This window comes from Lagenorhynchus albirostris, chromosome 15, assembly GCF_949774975.1.
Source record: "Lagenorhynchus albirostris chromosome 15, mLagAlb1.1, whole genome shotgun sequence".
NCBI classification, from domain to species: domain Eukaryota; kingdom Metazoa; phylum Chordata; class Mammalia; order Artiodactyla; family Delphinidae; genus Lagenorhynchus; species Lagenorhynchus albirostris.
In genome coordinates, this window is record NC_083109.1 from 81,166,139 (window position 1) to 81,180,639 (window position 14,501).

At 49.3% G+C, this 14,501-nt stretch overlaps 1 protein-coding gene across 1 annotated transcript; it reads right to left on the bottom strand.

The window, feature by feature from the left end:
* Window positions 1–310: 310 nt before the first annotated feature.
* Window positions 311–11,595, bottom strand: LOC132505159 (paired immunoglobulin-like type 2 receptor alpha). The gene is made up of 7 exons (XM_060123068.1): window positions 11,433–11,595; window positions 10,710–11,099; window positions 4,432–4,626; window positions 2,115–2,145; window positions 1,062–1,111; window positions 820–851; window positions 311–647 (listed from the first exon to the last, which is right to left on the bottom strand). Exons 1-7 carry the CDS (start codon window positions 11,485–11,487, stop codon window positions 525–527), a joined length of 876 nt encoding a protein of 291 aa, XP_059979051.1. The 5' UTR covers window positions 11,488–11,595; the 3' UTR covers window positions 311–524.
* Between the last annotated feature and the right edge of the window lie 2,906 nt (window positions 11,596–14,501).

Consider the following 14,501-nt stretch of genomic DNA (forward strand, 5'->3'; position numbering starts at 1 on the left):
GTCTTGTTATCCTGCCTCAGATGGTACATCCAGTGCCATATAGGGTTGTTGATGATGCTGAAATGAAGTAAACCACTAACACAATGCATGCTAATTATTATCATGAGGGAAGTAGAATGGTTAAATTAGGAGACAGACCTTGGGTTCCAGACTGACTACCAGTGTTTGGGGATTTACTGGTCCCTGGCCTGAGGCAGTCACTGAACAAAAGTACTAGGGGAGGGATCTTGGGTGTGAGCTATCTATTATGGTTCCTTTATGGCAAGAAGGACAGAAGTTGAAGGTGATGTCAGCTTTCTCCTTAGATGCATTCAGGCAGATTGTACAGGGACTTTTATTTTTGTGGTCAAGGGCTAGGAAGTTGAAGAGGGAACTGGAGCAGGTGGCTTTGTGTCTCTCAGGTCCTTGGTGGCCTTCAACACCTGCTGGCTTCTGAGTTGTCTGTGTCTGTCCAGGGTGATTATGAGAAACTGAGATCCCTGTGTGCAGCTGACTCTAAGCAGGTCCTCACTCAGTCTCACTCCTTAGGCCTTTATGACAGAGTATAGGGTCTCTTCCTGGGGGCCCTCTTGGGGAGGCGGGTGGGGAGGCGCTGCTGGTGAGGTCAAGCTGGAGAGGGTGAGGGAGGCATACCAGATGCCGTCATCCTGGGGGAGAATGGAAAGGGGAAGGGGTTAGGCAGCAGAGGGGGAGCTGTCCCATCTTAAAGCCGCAATCCCACAGCTGATGCCCTGCCAAAACCACAGTCCCTCTGTTCTTCCACCCCACCTTCTCCAAACGTTCCTTTAATTCTTTCAGGCCCTAATCTGAGCTGCTTACCTTGGTGTCCAGCTTGGGGCCTGTATGTTGTCCTAGAAAAAATCAAGATGTGCCAGGGTTAGGTGGCCTGGCAGCAAGGGGGCTCCAGTGGTGAGGTCATCTTTAGGTCAGGAACAGGGTCTGGGGGAGGGTGGGTGAGGCGGGGGAGAGAGGAGGATGCTGAGGGCACGTGTGTAGGGAGGGGGTGTGCGGGGGGAAGGACGGCCCAGGTGGAGAGCGGGGATGATGGCGGCAGGACCTACCTTTATTCCCAATGTTCTCGTATTTCTCCTCTGGGTTTTGGAAGGATCCCCTGTGTGGGAACAGGAAGGGGGCGATGTGTCAGAGGCTGGGCAGAAAAGAGTTACCACCTGCATCGGGCTGGTTCTCTTGGTGAGGGCTCTGTGACCTGCCTGGACACACTCGGAAGATGAAGGCAGAGGTCTGAGGCTCTCAGAAGGAGGCCGCCTGGACGGGGTTGAGGGGTCATTTGCGGTGTAGCCCTGTCCCTGAGTGCTGACTGAGGTGGATTGTTCTGGAGAAGCGGCTTTACTGCAGGGGCACAGGGAGGAGAAGCAGGAGGGGGAGCTTCTGTTCTCTCTGCCGCAGCGCCTCAGTTAAAACTGGAGCCTCAGTTAAAACCAGGAAGCTAATCTCAGGTTCCCTGGTCATCGCCATGGGGAGGGGTCCGAGGAGGGCAGCTGTCAAGAGTCAGGAGGGAGAGAAAAGAGGGAGGGGCTGAGAGAAGGAAAAGCCTGGAAGTGGAAGGAAAGATGGAGAAAGGAAAGAGGTGGGCCATGAGGAGGGTAAGAGCTCAGGAAAGGAAGAGGAGCTGGGGCCCGAGGAGAGGGAGCCAGGCTGGAAGCCAGGAGGGAAGTTGATCTGAGTAAAGACAGGGCAGAGCAGCTGGAGGTCCCACGTCACAGGGGAAAAGGACAGATCGGATAAGGGGCAAGAAAGAGGACAGAACGTGGAGGTGGTAGATGTGTTCAGGAAGGATGAGGTGGAGAGAAACCAGGATGAACATAGGAAAAGGCTGAGAACTGGGGATGAAGGAGGAAAGGGGCAGCCAGAGAAAGACAAAGGGAGATGTTCTGGGAAAGAATCAGAGAAAGTGCTGGTCCACTGTTCTCGATTTTTTAAAGAGCTGGAGCCTCCGGAAGTGAAGAGCCTGGCCTGTTAGGGGACTTGGGAGGGTGTGGATGGAGAGTCCAGGAGGGGAGGGGCTGTGAAAGGCTCCCTAGTGCTGTTCTCAGAAAGAAACTTCCTGCTTCACAAAACAGCACCCCCTCCCGCCTTGGAGGAGAAGCGCTCACCTGGCTGGGATTCTGGCTTTAGTCTGCAGACCTGTAGGGGGACCAACAGTGTGTCAATGTGTCATCCATGGAGGCCTGTCTCCTGCCTGCCTTCTCTGCCCCGCCCCACTCTGAGCTAATCCTTGGAGAGACCAGAGCGGCGAAGCGGCTCAGCTGAAACCCGCCTGGGAGGGCCTGGGACTCTGAGCCTGCACCCAGCAGGCACCCTGAGGCTGCCCACACCGATCCTGCCTTGTCCTCAACACCCATCAGGAGAGCAGCTCTTCCCTGCACCCTGCGCCCCTTCACCTTCTGAACACATTGGACTTGCCCACTTCCCCCAACTCCAGTGACCTCTGCTCCACTCAGCCACACCCTGGGCCTTTTTTTTTTTTAAATCACTCGAGCTGAGACCCCTGACCTAGTAAATGCTAGTATCATAGTTATGCTACTACTGTCTTTCCTTCCAGCTCTCTTTTGTCATCATCCCTCTGTACCTGTGCTTAACCTCACTAACTCTTGTCTCTTGATGATCCACTTTCTTTCAGGTTATCCAGGCTCCCTGCTGAGTCCTCTACTCTCCATCTGTGCCCTCTTACTCGCTCCTTGACCTCCTGTGTTCCCCTGTCCTTCTGCCACACTTGCTGACACATCTTCAATCCTGGATGTGTCCTAAAGCAGGGAATGCTATTTGTTTATCCCAATATCCATTTGATTCTTCTTATTCAGTTACAGAACTTTGATTTTATTTGGAGTGGCAGTGTGCCCCCCTACAGATAGATGTGGGACCTATGACTAAGGGGAAGTTGTAGGTAGGACTTTCAGGAAAGCTCTTTAAAAGGAGGACAGAAAGCTGGGTCATAGTCTTTTTGTCCTTTCCTCCTACATCCTGTTTCCTGTTTAGATTCACAAATCATGCCTGGAGTCCTAGCAGCCATCTTGCACCATAAAGCACCCTTCAGGATCGAAGTCAGTATCCAGGACAGTGAGCAGGAAGTTAGGAGCCTGAGTGCTTAAGGACGGTGTCGTCTGCTTTCTGGCTTCAGATCCTTTTAGATGAGGAAAAAAGAAACCCTCTGTGTTACTTAACCCACTGTTACTTCTGTTCTCTGATGCTAGCAGCTGAACACAACTTTTTTTCTTTGGCTGTGGCACGGCTTGCGGGATCTTAGTTCCCCAACCAGGGATCGAACCCAGGCCCTCGGCAGTGAAAGTACAGGGTCCAACCACTGGACCGCCAGGGAATTCCCTGAACACAACTTTTAATCAGCAATTCCTAAAGGTTTCTAAACCTGCATGGTTGAATACTGCTGGAAAAAAACAGTCATGTGCAATGATGCTTTATGGCTTCTCATCTGAGTTGATCCTCAAATACCATCTTGCATTTCCTCAGTGACTATGTCACATTTTCTCTACATCTTGAACGTTCATCCTCACTCTCAGGACACAACCACTGTGGTTTTTGCTCTGCAGAGCTAAAATAACAATTTTAGACTGACCCCAGCCTGGCCCACCTCTGGCCCTTCCACTGCAGACACTGTATCTGCAAGGCCAAGCTGAGGTTGCCACTTTGCTTTATCACATTGCTGCTGGGATTAGAGGCTCTGGGGTGTGATTTCCAAGGTCTTCTTCTCTCATCTCCTGCCTCCTCCACAGCTGTGAGCTACTTAGAGTTCCCAGCATGGTTTCCTTTCCCTGGAAGGACAGTGACCTCTACAGCACCCTCACCACCTGGCTAATTCTTTTTCATTCTTTGAGACTTTTTGCAGGTGTCACTTCCTCTGGGAAGTCCTCCTTGATTACCCCTCCTTCCTCCCAACCTACCATAGCTATTTGCAAATGAGGCCATTAGCCCTTGAGGCAACTGTCTTCCCCATATCCTCCTCTCCCCCAGTTCCTTGAAAGCAGGGCCTGTGCTTTATTTACTTTTGCATCTCCAGTTATAACCCAGACCCTGAAAAATGGGTGTCCAACCAGTGCTTGCTGAGTGGAGCTACCTTCCTGTCCCTTCTGTTCTCTCCTTACATTTCCCAGGGCAGACCCTCCCTACCCTTGCACTAAAAGGTGAGGACAAATGAGAAATGATTAAGTCAAATGAAAAGAACTGGAAACGATCAGATTTGTGGAGAGGGATTGGTCTTGAGCGGTGGTTCCCAAACTTGATACACAAATACCACCTGAGGAGACCATTAAAAATGCAGATTCCCAAGCTCAGATCTCAAGCCCAGCAGGGATCTGCATTTTTAATGGGCATCTATGGTCATTCAGATGCAGGAGTGTTCTGAGAAACACCCAGCTGGGAATCTTGGGGAGAGATTGGGGGTCCCAGACCACTTACCTTTGCTTCTCTTCCACCTGAGGTACACAGTCAGTCCCACAATTGCAGTTATGAGCACAGCGCTGGCCAGTGCCAACCCGACTGTAGCTTCAGTACTCAAGGGCCAAGACCATGAACTCCTTTTGCCCTCTGGGACCCTGAGGCCAGCTGTGGTGGTGATGGTGGTGGTGGGACCTTGAGTGGTTGTCTTGGTGGCTGGGAAGACATGAGAAATATGCAAATTCTTCACTAAAGGGCTGGAGGTATCTGGGTGAAGCTGTCACATCTTGTTCCCTAGTTTGGGGAATGTGGGGGTGTGGGGAGCAAGTCTCTGAAGCTCTCCCACAGGGAGGGGAGTAACAAGGGCAGATACTGGAAGCCCTGAATCCTCATCACTCTGTTTAAATCCTGACCCTACCACTGATCAGTGCTGTGATCTCAGAACCTCATTTCATCACCTACAAATAGGGACAGCTAAGTCACAGGATCAAAAAAATTAATGTGGTAAAATATACGTAACACAGATTTACCATTTTAACCATATTTAAGTGTATAGTTCAGTGACATCAAGTGTATTCACATTATCGTGCAGCCATCACCACCATCCATCTTCCGAAATTTTTCATCTTTCCAAACTGAAACTCTGTCCCTATTAAACACCAACTCCCCATTCCCCCTTTCCCCAGCCCCTGGCACTCACCATTCTACTTTCTGACCCTAAGCATTTGACTACTCTAGGTACCTCATAGAAGTGGATTCAAACAGTATTTGTCATTTTACATGATTGTCTTAATAAGTGAGAAAACATCTGTAAAGCACCTAGTGTATATTGGAAATATATTATTATGGTTAAATTAATATGTATTGAACTTTAGTTCCTACACACAGATTGTATCTTTGTAGATGTTTAAGGCACCATTAAAAAATTGACATAGGGCTTCCCTGGTGGCACAGTGGTTGAGAGTCCGCCTGCCGATGCAGGGGACACGGGTTCGTGCCCCGGTCCCGGAGGATCCCGCAGGCCGCGGAGCAGCTGAGCCCGTGAGCCACGGCCGCTGAGCTTGCACGTCCAGAGACTGTGCTCCGCAACGGGAGAGGCCACAACAGTGAGGGGCCGCATACCGCAAAAAAAAAAAAAAAAAAAAATTGACATAATACTAAGCCACATACAGAAAATCCGACTCCAATAAAATCTTCAGGTTAGTGTGGACTGAATTTTCTGTCCACTTGTAGAAATTAATAATAAAAGTGTGAATCCCATCACTCAGTTGAGATAAAAAATTTTAAGTTCTTAGTCAAATAAATATATATAATGACATGCTATTTAGAAAATAAAAACGAGCAAGATGTATTTTTTAAAAACTCCTGGAATATGACTAAACCACACTCTAAGCTAAATTCATAGTATTAAATGCTGTAATTATTTAAAATGGGAAGAAATTTTTAAAGTGAATGAAAATTTCCAAAGAAAAAAATTACCAAACAGAGAGGAGCCAGCTCTAAGGAAACTCATAGTTTGAAAGTAATGAAAACCTATGTTGGAATAAATGTTTTTATCAAACAGAACAGCAGAAGGAATAACAAATACAGGAAGTGGTTAGAGAAAAAACAAACAAGAAGACAGATAAGACTCCTGCAGATTTAACAACCACAAAGAGTCTGTTGAAATCATGAGTGAGTGTGTGCTCAATCATAGGTTGATAATTCTAAAAAATTTCTGTGAAATTGATGATTTTCTGAGACAAATAATAATTTTTTTTTTTTTGTCTTAACTCCTTTATCCCAGTGCCCAGATTAGGACCTGGCATATAATAGTCACTCAGTCAGTGCTTGTTATTTCATTCGTTAAATGAATAAATGAAATAATTTTCCCTTGGAATTTCACAACATTCAACCACTGTCTTCCAGCTTCCTCTATTGCTATTGAGAGAGTCAAGCCACTCTGATTCCTGAATCTCTTTATGTGGCCAGTTGATTTCCTCCTTGGAAATGTATTGGATCTTCCTTTATCCCTGGTGTTTTGAAATTTCATGTTGCAGTGCCCCAGGGTTGGTCTCTTTATTTTTATCCATTTTGCTGGGTTCTTTCATTCTGGAAAATTTCTAGAGTAATTTTGTTGATAATTTCTTCCCCCATGGGCTTCTTTTTTCTCTGTTTTTAAAACTATTATTCAGGGGTTGGAACTCTTGGACCAATTCTCAATTTTTCTTATCCTTCCTTATAATTCCTATATTACATTTCTATGGCTGCTATGACAAATTGCCACAAGCTGGGTGAGTCTAAACAACAGAAGTTTACTCACAGATCTGGAGGCCAGAAGTCAGAAATCGAGGTGTCAGCCACGCTGCGCTCACTCAGGAGGCTCTGAAGCGGAATCTGTTCCTTGCTTCTTCCAGCTTCTGGTGGCTGCTTCATTACAGTCTCTGCCTCTGTGGTCACACTGCCTTCTCTTCCATCTGTGTCAAATCTCCCACTGCCCCTCTCTTATAAGGACACTTTTATTACTATTTAGAGCCCACTCAGATAATCCCAGATAATCTCATCTCAAATTCCTCAACTGAATCACATCTCCAACAGTATAAGGCAGTATTCACATTATTCAGTATAAAGTTCTGGGGATTAGGATGTAGACATGACCTTTGGGGGGCTGCTGTTCACCCACTACAATATCCAAATCTTTGAATTTTTTTCTACCTTCTGAGATATTTCCACAAACTTCATCTTTCAATCATTTATTGAGTTTTCCATCTTTGCTAGTATACCTATAATTTCCAAGACCTTTTTTTGTTTCAGAAGCTCCTTTGTAAAGCACCCTTTTGTGTTATATACATGAAATTCCTTAACTCTCTGAGGATGATAGTTATTAGAAAATTTTAATCTCCTTTCATAATTTTGGATTCTTCCAGATGCCCTTTTCCCCCAGATTGTTCTGTTCTCTGCATTTCATGGGAAAAGCATTCTTTAAATGTTTAGTTCAGTCATTTTTAAAACAGTTTCTGTAGCCTCAAGCAACCTGGGCACAGCTGAAGTGAGGGTACAATCCTTAGTGCAGGGGATTTGGTGCAAGGCCGAGACCCCAATCACCTTACCCCTTGGCTCCCAGCATACAGGAAGCTGTGTGTGTTATAGCAGAAAAGGCATGTCAGTTAGTGGGCTGTAGAGTGATCTGTTATATTTCTAGATCTTTTCAGGCCCATCAGATAGATATCCCAGAGAAGAGTCTCCTAATATTCTGCCCTTGGTGGGTGGGTTGTGGGTACCAGCCTGGCTACCTGCATCCTGGGAGGCTCCCACAGGGGTCAAGTTGTTTAAGGTCTCATCAGTTCACCAAATCTCCAGATTTAAGAACTAAATCCTTGTCGCCAGTTAGGCCCCAGGGTACTCCCCCCAGGCTCCTTGTGGATTATCGTTTCTAGAAAGCAAATATCCACTCTTTGGCCAGGGTTGTGGGTGGGGGTACGGAGGTGTCTCTGCTTCTTAAATACATTTCAACTAGTCCTCTAGTTTTCAGGCCCCCTTCCACCCCCAGTTTCACGAGTACTAGGAGCTGCCATTCCTGACCCTTTAGAGGGTTTTGCAGTGTAAATCGCCTTCCTTCTGGGTGTCCCTGCTGGTGGCCTAGGGTTTAACTCCTCTGGTCTCCTGAGCCAGTTACATTAGTCTATCTGTTTCCAGCGTCCCCAATTTTGTTTCTGTTCACCTGGATTGCAAATACTTTGTCCTTGTGGGGTTTTGTCTTAAAAAATTCCCTTTGCTGTCATTTTAGTAGATTTTGGGAGGGAGTGGAGGTAAACATGTGCATATAACCCAGCATCTTGGCCAGAATTTATGCATTACTTTTAAAATGAAAATTATAACAAGTATACATTTTTAAATTTTGCACATTAATAATAAAAGTAGAAAATAGGAAAAAGTCTTGTGAGGCATTTACATGATCTTTGGAAGAACATTACAAGGGTTTACTGAGGGATACAAAATAGGACCCTTTCCTCAGTGAGAAGATTGCACATCATACTGATTTCAGTTTCTGTCAATTGCTTTATAGGTTTAATGCAATTCTTATTTAAAAAATCAACATAAGCATTTTTCTAGGTACTTGGCAAACTTATTCTAACATTTATGTGGAAGAATAGGTGGGCAACAAATAAAGTTTTTGAGGAAGAAATATGTGGTTGTGATGGAAAAAGTCTTAACAGTCATTGAAACATGATAAAGTTTTAATAACTAAAACAGTGTCGTACTAATATAAGAAAACACAGACTAGTGAAACAGAATAGACAGACCAGAAATGGATGCTATTCCACAAAAGAACTTAAAAGCTAGGCCTATGAATCAATGGAAAAAAGAAAAAATATTCAATAAATGAAGTAAGGACAACTGATTTGTTTCTTGGTATAAAGATCAACTTAGTTCTTTATCTCACACTATATACCAAAATAAATTCTCACTATGTTGAAGAATTTTATTATGAAAAGTAATCAAATCTTACAAAAATTAGGAAAAAATATTTTCACCCCTAGTGGGATGTGGGGTTTTCAGCTTAGAAATAAAAGAGAAAAACTACAAATGAGAATATAATTAGATTTGGCTACAAAAGTAAACCATTTGTAAAAAAAAATTAATAAGCCAATCTCAAACTTATGAGATATGTTTGCTACAGATATTCCTTTGGTGTGATGTTTTTGCATGGTGATACTTCACTGGGATTATAAACATTTCTTTTTATTACTTTCTTGTATCTTTTAAAAAGTAATGAGCATGACCATCCAATTAATTGAATTAATTGAAAAAAATTAACTTATTGATGAAAAAACTCACAGTAAGTATGACTGAAACACAGAAATGAGAAAAAGAAGGAAGAATTAGGAAAGGAAGAAGAGGGATTTAAGGAGAGACGAAGTCCCTCAAAAAAGGCCATTTAAGGAAATATGGAGGAGGTGCAGGAAATACTAATCCAAGGCTGTCTTGCTTAATTCAGGTTGTGAGTCACTATCTATTTGCTTTAAAACCAGCATAGTGGTCAAGAAGGGGCAATGGTTTTCCGAGGGGGAGACACGGGGAGTGTCCATCCCAGCCGGGAGCAGAAATTCATCACTGATACTGCTTAGAATTGCCAGCACAAGTGATTATAAAAAGCAAACAAACGTAGACGATTTTCAAAAAAATAATCTACAGACAACACACTCCTTTATTGCCTGTACCTGGGAGAGAACCCCTCACCTCTGCCCTGGAGTCAGATACACTGAGGTTCAAGTTCAACGCCCTACTGAATGACAGAGGGAGATCCGTTGATGCTACACGGCCATTATTAGGTGAAAAATAGTCAAAACAAGATGATCAGGTCAGTACCCGAGGCCAAGCGGCTCATGGTTAAGAGAAGAGGCTCTGGGGTTAAACTGGGGTCAAACCCCACCTGCACCAGGAGTGACTTCGGGCAGGTGTTTGCTGTGTGAGCCTCGGTCTCCCTTCCTGTAACAGGAGGATGGCAGAAGGGCCGACTGTTACCGGGGTCGTGGGGAAGGTTAGCTGGGGTTTAGCTGGGGTGATGCTGCCAAGGTGTCCAGCCAGGAGGCAGGGCACAGTCAGCGGGAGCTGCCTTTACCGCTGCTGCTGCCTCGTCATGACCAGGACAGAGGAGCAAAATCAGGGTGGACAACGGGGACAGTGTGACTAGAACCACACAGGGAGAGGTGCGGGGGAGGCAAGGAGGTAAAGAGGGTGGAAGCGGGGGAAGAGGAGATGGGAAAGAGGTGGGATGGGGGTGGGAGCGTTGAGGGCCATGTTCTGGGGAGCAGAGCAGCAGAAGGAAGGGGGAGATGGGAAACAGGTGATGGGGACACGGGACGCCTCGGGCCACCATTGGTGGCCACCACACACCTACTGTGTGTGTGGGCTGAGCTCATGGCCGTGAGGAGACAGACATGGGGTAGCTGAGTCTCCACACATGGACACATGACAAAGGGGAGGCAGCCACATCCCAAAGATGTCAAGTCACCTGGAGGACGTGGGGTGAGGGCAGGGGAGGGGCAGCCCCAGCTTGGAGCAAGAGAGGAGAATAGCCGGGAGCCCAGAGGGCGGAGGCCTGAGGATGAGGGAGGGGGCAGAGAGGAGGATGGGCAAGGGAGGCAGCGCAGGGCTGGGGAAGATTAAGGTGAAAAGGGGTTGATAGAGGCCTGGGGAGGAGTAGAGGGGGCAGGGAGAGGAGTTTGAGAGAAGAGAGGAAGAGGGGGCCTGGGCCAGGCCTGGGAGACAAGACCCCAGTGGCCTCCAAGAGCCTCAGGCAGGACAGCTGGACTCACGGGGGGTGATGGTGAGTGTGGTTCCGTCGATGGACTGCCACATCTGCTTGCCGTTTCCCTGTGTGTCCATCTCCACCCGGCAGAAGTAGCTAGACGCATCCTCCCTCCGCAGTTTCGAGATCTGGAGGGAGCCGTTCTTCCCACGCTTTGTCCAATTCAGGAGGAGCCGGTCCTTGAAATCATTATGGATGAACATCGGGGTCGTGTTGTAGATGAACTCCCCATGGAAGTGTTTCCATCTCCAGAATATATTCACGTTGGGAACCCTGTGTAATTTCCAGGAGTGATAGAAGAAGAAGGGGATGTCGATGGAGCCACCCTCGGGGGCTGAGATTTCCTTTGGTTGGTTCATCCCAAAGGCAGTGTTTGGATTGGGTTCTGCCCAGTGACCTAGAGGAGGGAGGGAAAAGGAGAGACTTTGAAGGTGACCCCAGACCGTCAGCCACCCTCACCTACAGTGGGATGTGTGACAGGTGGTAGGACTGGCCCTCTGGCCTGGGTGAGGCCCTCTGGCCTGGGTGAGCCCCTCTCCAGGCTTGGGGCGGGGAGGAGGGTGTGGGGTTGGGGGGACCCGGCACTGTGGGACCAGCTCTTTGTTTGTTGGGGGTGGGAGGCCTGGCCGGCTACCCCAGGGGACACTTCTACAGACACCCAGCCATAGCCCCTCCCCGGGGGGGTGGTCCCTGTGGCCCTAGGCAGAGCAGGACAGTCCCGGCCTCTCACCTGCCTGCAGAGATGCCAGGGGCAGCAGCAGGGGCAGCAGCAGGGGCAGCCCCATGGCCTTGCCCTCCTCCCAGGATGAGAAGACAAGCAGAGCCTTCAAGGCCAGAGGGGAGGCCGGTGGAGGGGCCGCCTGCGGGGAGTCTCAGCACCAGGAGAGCGAGGACCAGGCTCCTTCCGAGGACTGAGGAGGGTAGGGGCCTTCCCCAAACCCGCCCACCCCTGCCATGACTGACACTTCCTTTATCAATCTGGCTTCTTTTCCTATATTGCAAAAGGGCCTCTCTGTGGTCAGTGCAAAGGGAACAATGATCTAGGGCTCCCTGCCCCCCTCTGCACACTGAGGGGCTGGTCCTGACCTGGGCCAGCTGGGGCCTCTCCTTTCTCCTTCAGCTCCCTGCCTCTGCCACCCGCTTGGCATCTCCTTAGGAGTCAGTCTCTGTGTCTCTGTGTGTCTCTCTCTCCTTTTCTCTGCTTCTCTGAGTGTCTCTCTCCTCCCAGGGAAAGGGGTGACAGCAGGACCAGTTCAGGCTCCTTCAGGGAGAGGTCCACGGCCCTGAGTCCCTGCCCAGCTAACAGCCCCTTAGAGAGGAGGAGGAGGGAGCTGCTGGTGGTCAAGCCTCAACCCCCAGCCCAGGCACCAGGGGCACCCAGCATGCTGGTGGTCTCTCTCTCTGCAGGTAGGGGACACTGCAGTACCCCGCTTCATCCCCAGGCAGAACCAAGGCCCACCAGGCCCCTCCCGCCCTGCTCTGCTCCCTGTGTGCAGTCTCACACCCTCCCTGAGGTGAGGTGAGGGTGGGCGCAGGTTCCCACCTACCCAGAGGGTGGGCCTTCTGGAGGCCACGCCTCCACCCAGAGATGCAGGACTGGATCTGCAGGGCCCTCCGTCCTCACACTCTACAAGGAGGACACCGGGGCTCAGACACGCCCTGCCCCACGTCCAGGACTCTGAGGTGGCGGGTCCAGGACTTGAACTCCAGTCTTGCTGAGCCCACAGAGCCTTCTGCTCCTTCTGGATGCTTCCTCCTGGCTGCACCACAGAATCTCTGGGCGTCACCCTGTGAGTGCAGAGCCCTGCGGGGTGAGCCCGGAGGCTGTATTTAATAACGCTTCTCAGGGGGTTCCATCTGCAGCTGTGCGACCCTGGCTCATCCAGAGCCTTCGCTGGACAGAGGGGATGAAGGTCAGAGCAGTCATGAGCCATCCAGCTGACAGTCCCTGGGACCCCCTCTGATGGATGCCCTGCCCGCCTGTGACTGGTGGTGGGCGGGGTGAGAGACTGGGGGCTGGGAACTTTGGTGGCCCCCCAGGGCTGGCTGGGATGGAGGCTCTGCTCACCCGCTCTCCAGGATGACGTTGGCATTGGTTCACAGAATGGACCATGGGGGTGGGAGGACATGATTTGAACTTCCTTTCTCCTTTTCTCAGTTTCTTTCCCAATCCTAATAGGTGTTTTCCACAGTTCTCTCGTGGCCAGCCAGGCGGTCCTGGCTTCCTCTATGTGCCTGCACTTATAGGCCTCAGAGGACAGAGTCTGCACTTTCATGGAACCCTCTTATCTGAGTCAAGCCCTAAACCTGCGTTTTCTCATTTTCAGCTTTACAGCATTCTGTGGTGATGTATCCTTACGTTCATTTTACCCAGGGAGAAACTGAGGCCCAGAGCCTTAATGTCATGGAGAGTCCCAAACTCTCCCATTCCTGTTGGGGGAAGGGAGGATGAACTCCTGTCACCAATTCAGCCCAAGCATCTTTCAAAGTCCACAGGGAGGTGACCTCACTTACTCTGGTTCCCTCCAGGTCTGGATTTGGACCGCACTCAGGTCTGTCTGCCTCGTGAGCTTGGTGCTTACCCAAGATCGCCCCTCCCCCACCAACCACCCCCTAACCTCCCTCACTTCCCCTTCCTTCCACAGCCCATCCTGGGGGGTCATTCATTGTGCTTCATTCAGCTGGCCCCTTCTCAGGGTCTGGGGAAACAAAGGCAGGAGGGATGTGAGTGTGGCCCCTGAGGTGAGGCAGGACACATGAGGCAAAGAAAGAGCACAGGCAAGGGGGAGGTACGAAGGGCAAGGTCTTGGTCTCTGCTCTTTCCCATGGGCTGTCCACGGGCCTCTGCTGACATCAGCACTCTGTGTACTTCCTCTTGTTTTGCAGGCAGGGAGGGGCCCAGAGAAGGCTTCTCCTGCCCTGGTTGGGTGCAGGCGTGCAGTGAGCCCTCCAGGAACTAGAGTCCAGCTGGGAAGGGAAGACTCTCAGCTTGCTTCACTATGTGAGGCAAGTAGAGGGAGACCCAGGCCCCACAAAGTTGAAACAGGCAGGGATGACATCTCCCACTTCCTGTGTGTCGGGTGCTTTGCACTCGTGTTGGCCATGTTTTCTTATTTGCTGTATTCTTGATGCTCTGACATCTGGGGCCTCACTGACCCGGGAGAGACTGTCCCTCCCAGGGCTGCCAGTTCTTAGAAGAGCAATGGACGTGCCCAGGAGCTCACCTGTCATATGCAAACCAGCCAGTCCAGAGCCCACACTCCCCACCACCTCCTCCATCTGGCTCTTATGCTCCAGGAGGCCCATGTTCTTCTGCCGTATTCATCCCAGGGCCAGGTACCAGGCAACTAGGGACAGCCCCTAATCCCCAGAGCCCACAGACGTTATTCATACCAGCTGATCCTAAACCTGCCTGCTCTCCCTTGCCTTGTCTTTCTCACAGAACCTACAATAAAGGCTCCTGCCCATGTTTCCCCCTCCCTCCCTCTGCCTCCTGACTGACCCTAGTGCGTCCCTGCATGGCCCTGCGTGGAGTGCTGGGCATCTTGTTTTTATGGTTTTGTGAATATAAACTGCTTCCTTCATAACAGTCATTTGCATGTGTGTCTTACCATACCTGATTAAAACACATCCAGGTTATGTTTTAAAATAGCTCTTAACTCTCCCAGCAGCCCCAGGAGGTAAGCAGGGTCTATTTTGATCCTCATTTTTATGCAGGAAGAAACTCAGGTCCCGAGTGAGATGATGAGATTTAACTGAGGTCACCTCACATGTAAATGTCTGCTGTGGCGTTGGGTCT

Excerpts from the sequence above, each read along its gene's own strand:
- LOC132505159 (XM_060123068.1), bottom strand. The coding sequence starts at position 11,487 with ATGGGGCTGCCCCTGCTGCTGCCCCTGCTGCTGCCCCTGGCATCTCTG. Across the intron at positions 1,112-2,114 it reads AAAGCCAGAATCCCAGCCAG|GGGATCCTTCCAAAACCCAG; the intron begins GTGAGCGCTTCT and ends GTTCCCACACAG. Across the intron at positions 648-819 it reads GCCCCAAGCTGGACACCAAG|GATGACGGCATCTGGTATGC; the intron begins GTAAGCAGCTCA and ends ATTCTCCCCCAG.